The sequence below is a fragment of the Manacus candei genome, unplaced genomic scaffold (genome assembly GCF_025592945.1).
Source record: "Manacus candei isolate 608988 ecotype Guabito, Panama unplaced genomic scaffold, ASM2559294v1 h1tg000084l, whole genome shotgun sequence".
NCBI classification, from domain to species: domain Eukaryota; kingdom Metazoa; phylum Chordata; class Aves; order Passeriformes; family Pipridae; genus Manacus; species Manacus candei.
Genome location: NW_026138132.1, coordinates 2,095,380 through 2,110,916, shown reverse-complemented (window position 1 = coordinate 2,110,916; position 15,537 = coordinate 2,095,380). Strand labels below are relative to the sequence as shown.

The following is a 15,537-nucleotide window of genomic DNA, read 5'->3' as shown; positions in this document are numbered from 1 at the left end:
TATGTTGTAATATAGATATGGATACAGATAGATATCTATAATATTTTATATAATATTATACTATATATAACATTATACATATATTATATATACTACTTTATATTATATATTGACTGTTCTATGTTCTATAATACATAAATATAGCAATAAAGCATTAGTGATCAATATATACTGTGATAATAAAATATAATTATATATAATATCTAATATGATAATAGATATTATTAATCAATGCATATATAATATGCATATGGAGGGCAGGGCTGACCAAAGGGGGGACAGCAGCCCTGTTTCCCAGAACAGAAACTTGTGAGGTTTGGCTTTCAGGTGCAGTGTGTGGCGCAACCTGGGCCCTCCGTGGGCAGCCAGGACTTTCTGTGCTGGCACCTTTTCCCTTCGAGGAATCCTCATTTGTAACGGGTTTGGATAGGGTGGCCGGCAAAGGCAGGGCAGGGTTGACCAAAGGGGGGACAGCAGCCCTGTTTCCCAGGACAGAAAACTTGTGAGGTTTGGCTTTCGGGTGCAGTGTGTGGCACAGCCTGGGCACTCCGTGGGTAGCCAGGACTTTCTGTGCTGGCACCTTTTTACTGCGAGGAATCCTCATTGGTATCGGGTGTCATGCCCCCGGGGCACCCCAAAGGAACCGGAGGTCTGTCCAAATTATCCTGGAAGCCCTAGGAACCACCCGGGGACCCTCGGGGTGAGCCCAGGCCCCCCTCGCATGCCCCGGGGCACCCCAAATGGCCCCGAGGCCTGTCCAAAGGACCCCGGAAGCCCTAGGAACGACCAGCCAAACCAACACACTGGAAAATTCAGCCGAGGAAAAAGAAACAAGATATACAAGATAGAAATTAAAATACATATTGCCTGGAGAATGTATCCACGTGCTTTGAGAAATTCGAGGGAAAGATTCAATGTGTCCAATTCAGTGTTTAACTCCCAAAAGGCAATTTTTAATTTGCTTCTGTAGCTGTGTGAGGAGATGGAACAGCAGCAGCTTCCTGGAGTCTCACCACAGGGATATTCAACCTGGGATGGGACTCTCCAAAGTGAAGCAAAAAGCTGGATTTTATCCATCATTTCAGCCCTCAGACCTGCTGAGCCAGAGGTTTGGGCTCCAGTTTCTGCTCCAGTTTCCAAGCTGGCCAGTGCCTCGGTTTGGATACAGAGCCTGGGCTGCAGCTTGCAGTCTGCAACACCCTCAGCCCTCTCCTCCATCCCACAGCTCCTTTTAAGTCCTGGTTCCAGAGGAGGAAAAGGAGGAGGGAAGGGAAAGGGGTAAATCTCAGCCCAGACTCTGCACTTACTGTTAATTTTTACTTTGTGCCAGGGGGAGGGGAAGGATTTAACCCTTTCCTCTGCATTCTCAGAGACAGGGAAGCTGCCCTAAGAAAAGTGAAGGGAGAGAGGGTGAGAAAATCCATCTGCTTGCCCTGAGCATCCCCCAAACCCCGAAGACAAGGCAGGCAAAGGGAGTGAGGACAAAAGTCTGAGCAGCCTCACCACAGAGGGGGGAAACCGAGGCACGGAGGGGTAGAGAGGTTTGCCCGGGCTTGCCCAAGTGCAGTGTGGGGCTGAGCTCTGTTCTCATGAAGTTCACAGCCTGCAAGACCTTTTTTTCCCCCCCATCTGTTTAAAAGAGGAACTTAGAATTCCTGAGAAAAATTAATCATTTGTCCTGAGGGGGGGTGGGAGGAGTGAAGGTCAAAATTATCGTGCGGCCTCAGATCCCTGCCAGGCACAAAAACAGACGAGAGGCAACAAAAAACAAAAAACAAAACAAAACAAAACAAAAAAACCCGAAGGTAAAAAACTGACTGTTGTTGTTCAGAAATAAAACATAAACAGTCACGTACCCCGTCACCTCCCCGGGGTGTGCTGAGGGTCACAGTTACACAGAAGATGCTCTGGGAGGGGAGATTAGAGCCTCCCTCGCCCCCCCAGTCTCCAGTAAGGACGGGTGAGGAGCAAACAAACAGATGCTGTGTCAGACAGGACACGGGTATTTCAGGGGTCTGAACCGTCCAGCACGTGCCGCAGGAAACGCTCGTGTTGAGTTCCCCACCGGCTGTGGTCGATAAAACCGAACTTCCCCAGCCACCAGCCGTTTATTGCACCGTCCTCTGCGGGCAGCTTGGGCTCTCATCTCCCTTCTCCCCGCGGCCAGGGAGCTGGAGGCCAGCCAGGCTCCTGCTCCAACCCTCACGCTTCGGTTTGTTTTCCACTCGCAACAGAGCCGAGCGAGCTAAGGGAGGGATTTTCGTATCCCAAAAATCACGGTGGGTCCCTTCTTCTCCCTGATGTGTTGGATTCCTCCCCCCCCCCGGTGCCTGTGCTGTGCTGCAGCCTCCTGGGGCACTCCTGCTCCGGAGGGAGCTGTGGGATGAACGAGCTGCGGGTGATAAGGACGGGGAGCTGCTGGGAGGTCTGTCCTTGGGCGATAAACGAGCACCCCTTTCTCGCCCGTGACCGGAGCCTGTCCCAAAATCTGCCTTAAATGGAAGCCCTGGCACTGCTGGGATGGAAATTCTTGCTTGGAGAACAATGGCGCGTCTGCCCGGGGTGTCCTACCCCTCGAGGAGTGGGAGAGAAGCATCCCGACCTTGCTCCGGAGCTTAAATCCCCAAGGCTGGACACAGAGCCGCCTTTGTTTGGAGCTGCCTAAAAATGTTATCTCTGTGGTTTATCGGGGCAGATAACTCAGGGTAATTCTGTTAATGGGGAGATTGAGGGGGAGGAAGAAAACACTGCGGCTTCCTAGCAAGTGTTTGGAGCGGCAGGAGGGTGAGCCCTCGGGGTCTGGATGCTGAGGGTTGACCTCCCGCTGCCGGGATGTGGCTGAGGGACCAGTATAAACTGTGGGGCCAACTGGGATACCCCGTTCCCGTGTCCCCCTCGCCCCTCAGAGCTTCTTCCCACCTGAATTTGCACACAGCCACTTCCCTGGAGAGCATCAGGTTGATTTTTCAGAGAAAGGACTAACAGGCTCCTTCCCCGTGCCATTTGCATATGCAAATGCAGCGGACTAGCATTTAGCCCTAGTCCAAGAACTAAGTCTAGTTCTAGTTCTGCCCTAACTGAGAAATTAGCTGTTCTCTGAGGACCCAAATGACTCAGCTGGAGTCAGTGGCATCCAGAGCACGGGACACATGGTTTTGGTTTAACAAAAGGCCCTGCATACTTTTGGGGCTTGTAATAGAAGCACCCACCCAGGAGAAAGGCGGGAATTCTTCTCCTTGAAATCACACTTCAGCTTCGTTATCTTCCTTAGTGCCACAGACGAGCTCAAGAATTCTCTCTGCAAGGAGAGAACCGGGTGTCCATTGCCTCACGGTCACCAAAGGGAAAGTGCTTCCCAAATATTCACGCCTTGAGTGGATTAACTCCAAGCCTAGTGACCCTGTTGGATCTGAGGAGTCTCTCTGCCTTTCTCCCTGGCTGCCGCTGATGCCCCAGTGACACCCAGATTGGCAAATAGCTGCGCCCTTTCCCTGGTGGAGCAGCGTTTGATCTGCTCAGCAGCACTTTCCCTGCAGTCCTGGCACCCATTTTGAGGCTCTCACCTGCTGATTCCTCTGCCTTGGGCGCTGCTTAGGAAAGCGGCGGCACTAAAAGTGATTTATGCGCAGCCCCTGGTGACGGGTGAGTCACAGGGGAAGGTGGGGGGCAGGGAACGCACACCCGGATTAGTTAGCTCGGAGTTCAGGGCTAGGAAAAGATTAACAAAGACTCCACTCCTCCACCTCGGCTGGGGTTTGTTTTTTTTTTTTTTTCATGGAATCACAAGCCTGGAATGATTTGGGTTGGAAGAGACCTGAAAGCTCATCTTGTTCCGCACGCTGAAGGTGAAAATTTAAGACCCAACGTATTTTGGGCCGGAGTGACTTGTATGTAACTTCTAAAAGCAGTTACTGTGCTTTAAAAATAGGACAGTAGTCCATGAAAACCAGAACCACACTACACTACTACTTCCCCTAAATGATGTGGAACAACACAGGAACTACATAGGAGCACACTCCTGAAAAATCTGCCCCCGAGTTTAAACCAAATAAAAGCTTTACTTTAATCCACACTGGCTTTGTGTCACCAAGTCACTTCACATCATTCACATGGAGGCAGAGGAAAAAGAAAAGTTTTCCCCATTTCAAGAGAATGTTAAATCCACTTCAGACTACAGAATCACAGAAAGGTTTGGGTTGGAAAGGACCTTAAAGCTCATCCAGTCCTATCCCCTGCCATGGGCAGGGACACCTTCCACTAGCCCAGGTTGCTCCAAGCCCTGTCCAACCTGGCCTTGGACACTTCCAGGGATGGGGCAGCCACAGCTTCTCTGGGCAACCTGTGCCAGTGTTTAACCACCCTCACAGGAAAGAATTTCTTCCCAATGTCCCATCCAACCCTGCCCTCAGGCAGTGGGAAGCCATTTCCCCTTGTCCTGTCACTCCATCCCTTCTCCCAGGTCCCTCTCCAGCTCTCTTAGAGCCCCTTCAGGCACTGGAAGGGGCTCTAAAGTCCCCCGTGCCTGTCCTTCCTGAAGCCCTCGTGTCCTTCCATTCCAACACTCAGAGCAGCCATCCCAGCACATCTCCACCATCCCAGTAAAATCAGACTTCCACTGGAATCCTTTCCCTCACACACTGCCCCGATAACGTGCAGCAGCAGAGCTGTTGGTGTGGCGGCAGAAAGTCCAAAGGTTTTACCACTTTTCCCTGTTTTGGCACCCTGAGCCGCCGGAAGATCGTAAGAGATTGTGGCTTTGCTCCCTCTAGGATGCTGAGTAATGGGGAAAAAATGCAAGATGGAGAAGCCAGAGCACCCCTGGGAAAACCGTTCCTGAGGGTTCCTACCTAAACCGGGATTTCTGAAGCTGATTTTGAAGAGAACGAACCGCGAAAATAAAGTGCGGTAAAAACCAAAAGTTTTGAGAAAAGAGACTTCTGACAAAGCCTGGTCCCCTGCTTGTGGTTTACTCGGTCGCGACACGGTCACGAGGAGGTTTCGCCGGCGAACCTGTGCTGGGAGTGTCTCGCAACTCGCTTCCTCCTCCTCCGCCCCCGTCCCTCCCCGAGTTTTTATAAGCTCTGCCCCGGCCGCGTTTCATCGATTCTCTGACTCACCGCGGTTGGAGGAGGTTGCCCCGTCCTGGCCTGGCTGAGCCGCTCCCGAGCCTATTCCGAGCCTGTCCCGTTCCGTGCCCGCTCCGTGCCCTCTCCGTGCCCATCCATCCCGCTCCGCTCCCACCGCGCACGATGTTCTGCCCCCCCCGACGGCTCTGCCTCTTCCTCCTGCTGCTCCTCGCGGTACGTGGGGACGGGGATCGGGCGTGGGGATCCCCCGAAGAGGGGGTTAGGGGTGTCCCGGACCCCCGTCGGGGCTGCCCGGTGCTGCGGTGACATGCCCGGACTTGCCGCGCCGTCGAGGGGCACGGAGCGCCGGGCTGGGCCGGGGTCCAGCGAGGGGAAAGAGGGGGGAGAAAAGTGTTTGGGGGCTGCGCTGGGCTGGGGTGAGGGTTTAGCCGAGCAGGGGGGGCTGTGTGAATAGGGGGGAGCGGGAGGCTGCGGGTTTACCCGAGGGGCAGCAGCGGATATTGGGGGGGGTCTCTTTAGCAGCGACTGTGCGGGGAGGGAGGGTCGAGGGGTAGGGGCTCCTGTGAGTTGGGGAGAAGTTGGGGCTATGGGGGGGCTAACCTGCTCCAGGGGCCATGGCGGGAGCACGGGGGGGCTCACCTGGGCTGGGGGCTACGGGGAAAACAGGGGGGATGTGGGGGCTCACCTGGTCCTGGGGGCTGGGGGGAGAGTGGGGTGGCCGAGGCGATATGCCCAGGGGGGCTCACCTGGGCAGGTGGGGGGTCAGGGGGCTTCACGTGGGTAGGGCAGGGCCGGAGGACGGGAGCAGGGCCGGGGGGGTTCACCCGGGCAGGTTCAGGGGGCACAGGGGAGGTGCGGGGCTGAGGCCGGGGGGGCTCGGGGGAAGCAGCAGCGTGGAGGTGGAACGAGAAGGGTGGTTTCAGCCGTGCGGGGCAGCGGGCACGGAGGGCACGTGGGCTCCGAGTGGCGGGAGGCTTGACCGCTGCCCGAGCGGGAGGAGAGGGGATTTCCACCGCCGCGCTCCCGAGCCTTGTTTGCCGTTCGCTCCCGGGATTCCGGGATAGTTTTCCTCCTCGGCTACAGGCGGCTCTGGGCTGCCCGGGGCAGGAATGCTGCCTCTTCCAACTTGCCGAATGATGTCCAAACCCTCGGCACCGCTGTTTTTTAGGACGGAAAATCCCGTTTGCGCATATCAGATTTCCCCATGTATGGATTGGGCGTTGCTGCTGTTGAAATACCTGAACTCTGTTCTCACCTGGAGTCAGGGGGGATCCTGCCCTGAGTTTTAATCCCCCTGCAAGGAGGGAGCCCAGCGGGCACGTGGGAGCTGCTCCCGCCCTGGAATTATTCCCACTGACAGCAGCACTGCTCGAAGCAGGTTTTTAAAGAGAATCAGCTGATCATCCAGTTCCTTCCCTGTATTGTTTATCAGAGTTTATTCAGATTGGCTGCATAAAGTCAGGCCTCACTAAACCCATCAGCTAAGGGCCCACTCTGAATAGTCTGGGGGTTTAACTTTTTATCCCCTTTTTTTAATAAAAGGGGAGGGGAGCTGGTTGGGAGAGGTGATCATAGGACACTGTGGCCATGTGGCTGGCCTCTGTTGCATCATGCTGGACCCTGGCCACGGGCTGTCCAGGAGGGATGAGGGAGTGGATCACCTCGTGTGTGTTCCCGGGAGCTCACATTCCATTGAGGGAAGTGCAGGGGAAAATCCCTGCGTTCATTCATTCAAACCTGCGCCCTGGGACCAGGCCTGTCTTGTGTCTGGCACCTCTTTTGTCCCTGGGCCTCTCTTGCTGCCCTCAGGGGTTGTGTGTTAATGCTTTGTGAATGTTCAGTGATGGTCAGGAGTTCAGCTGGGGGGGTCTCTCCTCTGCTGCAGGGTCCAGCTCCTTCCTGGGATCACTTCAGGAGAAAAACAAGGGGTGGGAGAAGGGAAAGTTCAAAGCTTGATGCTTCCCAGTGCTTTTTCTCCAGACTTGATCATCCAGAAAGATGGGATATTGAGGATTCCTGTGCTTGGCGATTCCTCTGCCTCGAGGCAACGTGGTTTTCTTGGGTTGTTTACTGTGGGTGAAAACTGAATTCTCCTGAATTCTGCCATGTCCTGCCCATGGCTGGTTTCTCCCCAGTGGGTTGGTCAGGGCAGCAAGGTGCTGGGGGCTGATAACCTTATCGTGCACTTGTTGCTCTTACACGTAAAGCAATGAAATCCCGTGTCCAAAGGGGCTTTCCAGACAGCAGATGACACTGCTGGGCTGTGAGGGTGGTCACAGCAACAAGACAGAGTTCGAGGGGGAAAGAAAAGATGCTTTTTTTCCCCTTGGAGACAGCGTGGAAGTGGGACAGGTTGTCCCTTCACTTCCACCCACCGGAGTGGGTGAAGCCCTGAGAGCTGCTCGTGGCTGGAGCTCCTCAACTGGGTAAAAAAAAAGCACTTTACAAACTTGCAAAGCCTCCCAGCTGGAGGAAGGAGAAGCAGAGTGTGCTGGCTGAAAAGGAAACCGGCGGGAGAAATGACTCCAACTCAAGAGAGATCACAAGTCGAGAGTTACAATTTACTGAAAAGATTACAATAAATACAGTGATACAGAGAAAAACTGGTGTTAAGCCCCAAAGATAGATGTATAACCCAGCACCCTGGGGCAAGAAACAATGGGGTTTCTCAACCCCTGTGCTGAGCACCACATGGCCCCCCTGGGTGCACAGAAAAAGGAAAGGAAAACCTGTTGGTCCAGGTGATGGTCGCAGTGCTGTTGGAGTAAGGATCACAGTCTGGTCGAGAGTGGCAGTCCTGTTGGGCTTCTGGTGCCAGAAGTCCCAAAACCCCGAGATTATATCTGCCCAGGTTCAGGTGGGAATGTCCAGTACCTCCCCCAGGGCAGGGAGTTCCACAGTGGGTGATTTAACTCCTTGAGCCATAGGATATTTTTGGAATCTTCAGTGATCCAGGTGTTGCAGTTGCCTGTTGTGCCAGCCCAGTGTGGCAGAGATGCCCCCTCAGGCTGGGGGTGAAGGTGCTGATGCCTCACTGGAGGGGAGTTATCACAGCAGAGTCATTAGTGTGAAGACACTAATGAAGACACTCCTGGCAGAGTTCTTTGCCACCCAGCTTGTAGCCTGAGGTGCCAGGTGTGCCCTGGCCCTGCTGCAAGTTATTACCCATCCATCAGAAATGACAGACAGGGTGTAGAACACACACTTTTGGTTATACCCACGTGGTGATAAACTGCTCCTGGCCCCTGTGACTAGGACACAGCGCCAGAAGCTGCTGGAGGGACATGGATTTGATCCCTCCAAGCCCAAGGCTGGACATGGAGGGAGTTCCCGGGCTGGCTGGGGCTCAGGGGCTCTGTGCCGTGGTGCTGCTGGAGCTCTGTGCTCCCCGTGGCCAGGCTGGTCTCAGGGCTGCTGTTTGTGGCTCTGCATCACCCTCTGCAGTCCTGTGACCACCTGAGACTGGTCTTAGCACTCACATTTCTCTTCATCCAAGGGTGGGAAGTGTCCAGGGTGGAGGGGGGGGATCGGAGCTGTGCTGAGCTGTTGCTGTGGGGGCTGGTGACGAGGACGGGACAGGACAGGACTGGCTGGCGTCTCTATTGTTCTGCCTTTCCAGGCAACTTCTGACTCACGGGAGAAATATTTGCTTTGAGAGGCGGATTTTGTGCTCCCTGTTTCAGAGGGGAAGGGAAAAGTGCCTCTTCCAGGCTGTCACTGTTGTGATACCTCATTCCCTACCAACAGTGGAGGGGTGAAGGCTGGAGCAGGGGCAGGTTCATACCCCTTGATACCCGGGGAGCAGCTCTGTGCTGGCTGAGAGGCCAAGGGCATCGTCCCCCTTGGGTTAGGATTAGGGCACACTGGGAACATTGGGGTACCCTAAAGGCCTCCCAAACGCTGAGGGGCCGAGGGGCTGTTCCAGCCAGGGGTTGTCCTCCTGCAGCTGGAGTGACCCAGCCAGGGCAGGAAGAGCTGAGCCGGCAGAAAGGGCGGGCAGAGCCGGCGGAAACGCGGCTGTTGTGTTCCTGATCCACAGCAGGATAACAGGGATAGTAACGCAGAAACACGAGGCCCTGCTGTCCCCTGGGAGCCTCCAGCAGTCCTGTGGGCACAGGAGCCACGTACCAGCCTTGACACGGGGCCGGTTTCCTCCCACAAACCTGTTCCTCCTCCCTGCCCTTCCCTTCGATTCGGGGCTGTTGGTGCGCTCAGAAATTGGGGAAGGAAAAGGGGTCTGATGTTATCCTAAGGAAGCGTTAGGGAGTGCTTTGCCCTGCTGATAACCTGGCACGGGGGAATCCCCCTGCAAACGCTGTGCCAAGGAAATACCCCCCTGGTGCAGGGGAGGTGCCCTTTGCCTGCATCGAGGGCACATCTGGTCACTGGCCCCGGTGGCTCTGAGCTGTCCCAGAGCACACCGGGCACAGCAGCTCTGGCCCTTCTCTTCCCCGTGGACTTGGGGTAGTTTCTAACCCAGGTTGTTCTGTATTTTTTGACAGAGAGCTGCTTTTGGAACTGATGCAGCAGCACTGAGTAGAAGGGATGATTTGGATCCCTTGGACCCAAGTGGGGGAGGGACAGAGTTGTACTACGTGCCAGAAAAAGGTCTCCACTGCCAGCAGTGTCCCGCAGGTAGGATGGTCTCAGTGATCCCCCCGTGTGCAGCCTCGCCGTGTTCCTGTTGGCAGAGCCAGCAGGGCCTTGCTTTTTGTGAGGGGCAGCTCTCCCCTGCTCCGCTGTCATGGATCTAAGGATTCATTATTGGAATATTTCCCGTTCGTTGATTCCTCGTTTGCCTCTGAACTTCGCTGGCAGTGCAGTGCCAGAACCACAGAATCGTCCAGGCTGGACCATCAAATCCAACCTGTGCCCCATCCCTACCTTGGCACCCAGCCCAGAGCACTGAGTGCCACGGCCAGTCCTTCCTTGGACACCTCCACCACCTCCCTGGGCAGCCCATTCCAACATTTAATAATCCTTTCCATGAGGAAATTCCTCCTGATGTCCAACTTGACCCTCCCCTGGCACAGCTTGAAGCTGTTCCCTCTCCTCCTGTCCCTTGTTCCCTGGCAGCTCCCCCCTCCTGTCAGGGAGCTGCAGAACCAGAAGGTCCCCCCCGAGCCTCCTCTTCTCCAGGCTGAGCCCCCCCAGCTCCCTCAGCTGCTCCTGCTGCTCCAGCCCCTTCCCCAGCTCCATCCCCTTCCCTGGACACGCTTCAGCCCCTCAATGTCTCACCATGAGAGGCCCAGAACTGGGCACAGCCCTCGAGGTGCCCCAGCAGTGCCACCTCAGGGGGACAATCCCTGCCTGCCCTGCTCCTGCTGGTCACACTGGTTTTGATCCAGGCCATTGGCTTTCTTGGCTGGCAGATCACCCCCCTCTCTGCACAGACACGTCCTCCCTGTCCTGTGTGCTCAGAGCTGCCCTTCCTCTCGCAGGCACCCACCTTGCAAAGTCCTGTGAAGAAGAAAATGGCTCCAGCACGTGTTTGCCCTGCAAGGCCGAGGAGTTCATGGATTACCCAAACGCCTTCCACTCCTGCCATGAATGTCTGAAGTGCAGGGAAGGTACGAGGCGGTGGGGACCGGGGCAGTGCTGGCTGATGGACACCTGCAGTGTCCCCAGAGGGTGGCTGGGAGCAGGCTGGGTCTGGAGCTGGTGTAGCAGCTCGTGCCAGACCTGCCTCTGTGTCCAGGGCAGCGTTCCCTGTGCCAAGCTTGGATATGAGACCTCCACAAGGACCAGGAGGACGAGGCTCCCGGTGGCACTGGAGGCTGCTGGTGGAGCTTGATCCAGGCACTGCTTTTCCCTTGGTGTGGGCAGGAGTGGGGCAGGAAAGGGTGAGGCTGAAACCTCAGCAGCAGGGACTGACTTGGTCTTCCTGGGGCTTGGGACGCTCTCGGGGTCGTTAACAGGGAAGGAGTGGGCACAGAGCCCTGTCTGCTGTCACCCACAGATCAGGTGGAGCTGAGTCCCTGCCAGGCCACCAGGAACACGGAGTGTGCCTGCAAGAAGGGCACCTTCTGTGACCCGAAGCTCCCCTGCGAGATGTGCCACAAGTGCCAGACCCGGTGAGTTGGGGGTCATGGGGGGGTCTGTGCCTGCAGCTCGGCTCCAGCTGCTGATCCTGCCCTGTCTCCCCCTTTCCCAGGTGTCCCGAGGGCCAGGTGGTGCTGTCTCCCTGCACTCCTTACAGTGATCTCCAGTGTGGTCCTGCCCAGGGCACCGGCTTCAACTGTGAGTGGGGAGGGAAGGTGGGCTGAGGGATGGAGGTGGGAGCTGCTGCCAAGGGGAGTAGGAGCAGCTCCCACACCCCTGGTTTTTGTGCTTTAGACCTCTGGATTATCATCCTGGTGGTGATCCTGATCCTGCTTGTGCTTGTGCTCCTCATCTGTAAGTACTGCTGCTGTTCCCCAGGTGAGCACTGGGTGCAGGGGACCCCAGAGCACTCACCTGGGCTGGGGGCTCTGCAGTGCCATGGGCTGGGTGGGAAGAGGGACCTGCCTGGGCAAAGAGGGATCACAGCACTGTTTCCATCTTCCAGGGAAGAGGAGAAACCTGACGTCCTACAGTTTGAAGGTGAGCTGCTGGGATGCCAGCGGGGTGGTGGCTCTGTTTGTGGGGCTAGGGTGAGGTCCCCCATGCCCTCTGCTCCCCACTGCAGCTCCTGGGGAGGCTGGAGGAGCAGGGGGTGAGTCTCACCCCTGCAGGGATGCGGTAGCCAAGCACAGGAGGGTCCCTGTGTGCTTGCAGTGCCCTCACAGTGCCATGAGCCCTCCCCCTGGCAGAGGTGCTGGCACACCCAGGGTGCCCAGTGGAGACCCCAGGGTGAAGGGAGGGCTGTGCTGTGCCAAAGCTCCTGCAGGCTCAGGATAAGCAAGCAAACCATGCCCTTGAGCCCACGGCAGGGGGGATGCTGCCATCAGCATCCCTGTGGGGCTGCTGGGAGCTGGGACCACCCGCCAGGGTTTGTGCTTCTCTCCTGCCCCAGGATGCAAGCAACCTGATGCAAAAGCTGAGCTGGTGCGGGAGGGGGAACGTGGGGACTCAGGACAACAACCTCAACGAGCAGCGCGCCCGGGATCCGCCGCTCCCCAGGGCCGAGGAGTCAGAGGTACAGAGTGACCTCTGCCCAAGCTCTGATGCTTCCCCCTGCCTCCCCCAGGCTCATCAGCTTGGGGGGCATCCAGGGCTGGACCATGGTATCCGCAGGGAGGTGGAGTGGGGTCTTCTGTCCTTGTTCTGGGTTCAGGACTGCAAATCCTGCTCGTTGCAGTCGACTGCCAGAGTCCTCTGTGGGTTTAATGCTGCTGAGCAAACAGCTCTTCTCTCCCTGGCTGGGAACCACGAGGCAGCTCTCCCTGCTCGTGGCCTGCTGCCATCCCAGAGCTAGGAATCCATGATGTCCTGGGGGTGGAGGGTGGTGTCCTGCCCCAACAGCCCCCAGAGAGAGGGAGAGGGGTCTCCAGTCCCCGCACTGGGGGGCTCAGGGACAGTGTTTGTGCCAGGGCTTGGTGGGTGCTATAGACATTGCCATTCTAGGAGATGCTGCCGATTGCCCCTTCTCCCAGGCCGAGACCCAGGAGGGATCTGGTTCCACAGAAAGGGAAAGAACCCATTCAGGGTAAGTGTTGGGGCCCAACAGATGTGCTGGGTGGGGGCAGAGGGGGTGAGATTTCTGACCCAGCTGCCCGTGCTCTGCCCCGTTCTCTGAGCTTTCCCCTTCCCCCTCCAGCGCTGCGAAGCACTTTTTACATCTTTGCTGGAATGAAATTCATCTACTGGAAGAAATTCGGCCGAAGCCTCAACATGCTGGAGAACGACCTGCCCTTTGACCGGTCACAGGACGCCTTCTACGAAATGCTCAACAAGTGGCTGGAGAGAGAAGGCTCCAAAGCCTCTGTGAACGTGCTGCTGGAGACCCTGGACCAGCTCGATCTCCGCGGGGTCGCAGACGACATCTCCTCCGAGATCATCAGGAAGGGATTATTTAAACCCGAAGGAGCCGAAGAGCAGGGCGGGTCCTGTGACCCGTGACCCAGAGCTGTGAACTACCTCCCAGGACATATGAATTTTAGCTGTTTATAGCTCTGCTGTTGTGGAGCTCGGCTGAACCAGGAGTGAAGTACGGACTTCGTGGTGCTATTTTTGTAGCTGCTGCAGCTGCAGGCTCCATGGTGGTGCTTCCTTACGGATGCCAAATGCTCTCTTGGTTTCACTTGGGCATTCACTGGTTAGTTGCTGCTAAGTTTGGTTTTTTAAGTTACTTTAAGGTTTTTTTAAGTTACGTTAGTGGTTCTGCTTGCTGTTCCAGCTTGAAAAGTGGACTTTGAGGGGAGAGTGGGAACGATTTATTTGCACTATGATCACTGGGGTTGCTTAAGAAAAGGGACAGTGCAGGGATCATCTAGTCCAACCCCCCTGCCACAAGAAGGGACATCTTCCACTGGATCAGGTGGCTCCAAGCCCTGTCTAGCCTTGACCTTGAATGTTTCTAGGGATGGGGCAACCACCACCTTTCTGGGCATCCTGTGCCAGTGTTTAACCACGTCCTCATTTGAAAAAGGTTCGTCCTAATATCCAGTCTATTTCGACCCTCCTTCAGTTTGAAGCCATTCTCATGTCCTGTCACTCCAGGCTCTTGTCCTCAGTCCCTCTCCAGCTCTCCTGGAGCCCCTTCAGGCCCTGGAAGGGGCTCTCAGGTCTCCCTGGATCCTTCTCTTCTCTGGGTGAACCCCCCCAGCTCTCCCAGCCTGGCTCCAGAGCAGAGGGGCTCCAGCCCTCGGAGCATCTCCGTGGCCTCCTCTGGACTCTCCAGCAGCTCCACGTCCTTGTGCTGTTGGAGGCCCCAGAGCTGCAGGTGGGGTGTCATCAGAGCTGAGTAGAGGGGGAAAATCACCTCTCCCTGGACCTGCTGATGACAGTTTAGTTCCGTTCCCTCGGCTGTGGGGTGGCTTTGCAGTCCCTGTGTCTCCAGCCAGCGTGGAAAGGTGAATGCACTGAAGGTCTGAGAGTGACCACGAGTACCTGCCATCCCTCCCCCAACTGCAGGGGTTGCTTCTCAAACACTTTCCCTCTCACGCAGAGCTCAGGGACAACTTTGCTGGAAAAACTACTGGATTACTTGAGCTGCCACCCCAGTACAGCCCAGTCCACCAGGACCTTCCCCAGTGTGGTGGGAGCAGCCCAGGGCTGCCCTTTGCTGCTGAGCACTTGCCCCCTCCTGCTCCCACCACTTCTCCCCCACTCAGTACAACCGAACAAACCACGTGGATGCAAGCAGGACTTGTGTATTTATGTATTTATTTAGCAATTGTTTACATATGTTAACTTAAAAGTTAATATAAAAATATTGGTATTTTGGTATGCATGGTTGTGTGTGTTTTATACAGAGCTCTGGCCCAGCCAGTTTGCTTTATTTTCCAGTTTTTACATTTCTCTTTATGAAGGAAGAATTAACTTTTTTAAAAAAAAAAAAAATCCTCCTGATTTCTTGTCTGGTTTTATTCCCCCCACACACACACCCCGTGCTCTGCCAGGGTTTCAGTGGGCACCAAAGGAGCTGGACCAGATGCTCAGCAGCTGCTCCCCGTGGTGCCAAGGACCCAGCCCATGGAATTCGTGCATCCCACTGGGAACGGTCCCCACCAGCGATGCTTCTGCCGGGGGAAAAAGCCCTCAGCAGCCAACCTGGCCTCTGCCTTAACCCCTACACCATGAGTCCTGTGCTCTCTGCTCCCTGCAAGAACAGGAGGGTGAAATCTGTCCCTCGAGCAGGGGGTGGGACCCCGGGGCCAAGGGGGGGACCACGCGACGCTGACCCGGGGCCAGAGCTGCTCCAGCTCCACCCAGCCAGGGCTCTGTGTGCTGCAGTAGCTGTGTGGCAAATCCATGCAGTGCTTAAGTGAGAAGAGGGGCTCTGCTGGCCCCCAGAAAGCCCCTGGGGCTGCCCACCAGCCCCCGCACTGCAGTTGGGGTTTATCGGTAGCGCTGGGGCGGGTGCGAAAAGCAGGAGCTCTGGGGGGGCCCTACCAGGACCAAAAAGTCCTGTCCCGGGCAGCCCCTCGTGCCTCCCGAGCATGCAAACCTGGGCAGGGAGCTCCTGCAGAGCCAGGCACGTGCAGGATGGAGGGCTGGGACACGGGGGCTCGGGGCCTGGCCTGGGGGAGGCACACGGGACCGGGGAGCGCCCGCAGAGGAAAGGGAAAGAAACTCGTGGTCCTACCTGCTCGTTGGGGCTGCAGAGGGGGAGAACACCCAGGGTGAGCTCGCTGGAGCTGCCACCTCGCTCCTGCATCCGTGGCCGAGGGCGAGCATGAGGAATGAGAGGCTCCAAGGTGCTCTGCGAGGCCAGCTGGGAAGAGGAGCAAGGTGGAGTGGGAGGGGATGCACCGGGAGCATCCCCATGTGCTCCCTCCGGCCGCAGCCTCTGCCAGGGATGGGCTCT

At 56.4% G+C, this 15,537-nt stretch overlaps 1 protein-coding gene across 4 annotated transcripts; it reads left to right on the top strand.

The window, feature by feature from the left end:
- Positions 1-4,722: 4,722 nt before the first annotated feature.
- LOC127481980 (tumor necrosis factor receptor superfamily member 10B-like) lies at positions 4,723-14,480 on the top strand. 4 transcript variants are annotated; one of them, XM_051811896.1, is made up of 10 exons: positions 4,723-5,300; positions 9,590-9,722; positions 10,529-10,657; positions 11,047-11,161; positions 11,242-11,327; positions 11,424-11,507; positions 11,635-11,669; positions 12,082-12,204; positions 12,633-12,714; positions 12,826-14,480. In XM_051811896.1, the coding sequence occupies exons 1-10, from the start codon at positions 5,250-5,252 to the stop codon at positions 13,125-13,127; spliced, it is 1,140 nt and encodes a 379-aa protein (XP_051667856.1). In that variant the 5' UTR covers positions 4,723-5,249; the 3' UTR covers positions 13,128-14,480. The 4 variants fall into 4 exon arrangements, with proteins under 4 accessions (XP_051667856.1, XP_051667857.1, XP_051667859.1 ...); XM_051811897.1 differs by having other exon boundaries at positions 11,424-11,483; positions 12,826-14,479; XM_051811899.1 differs by lacking the exon at positions 12,082-12,204 and having other exon boundaries at positions 4,725-5,300; positions 11,424-11,483; positions 12,826-14,478.
- The last annotated feature ends 1,057 nt before the right edge of the window (positions 14,481-15,537 follow it).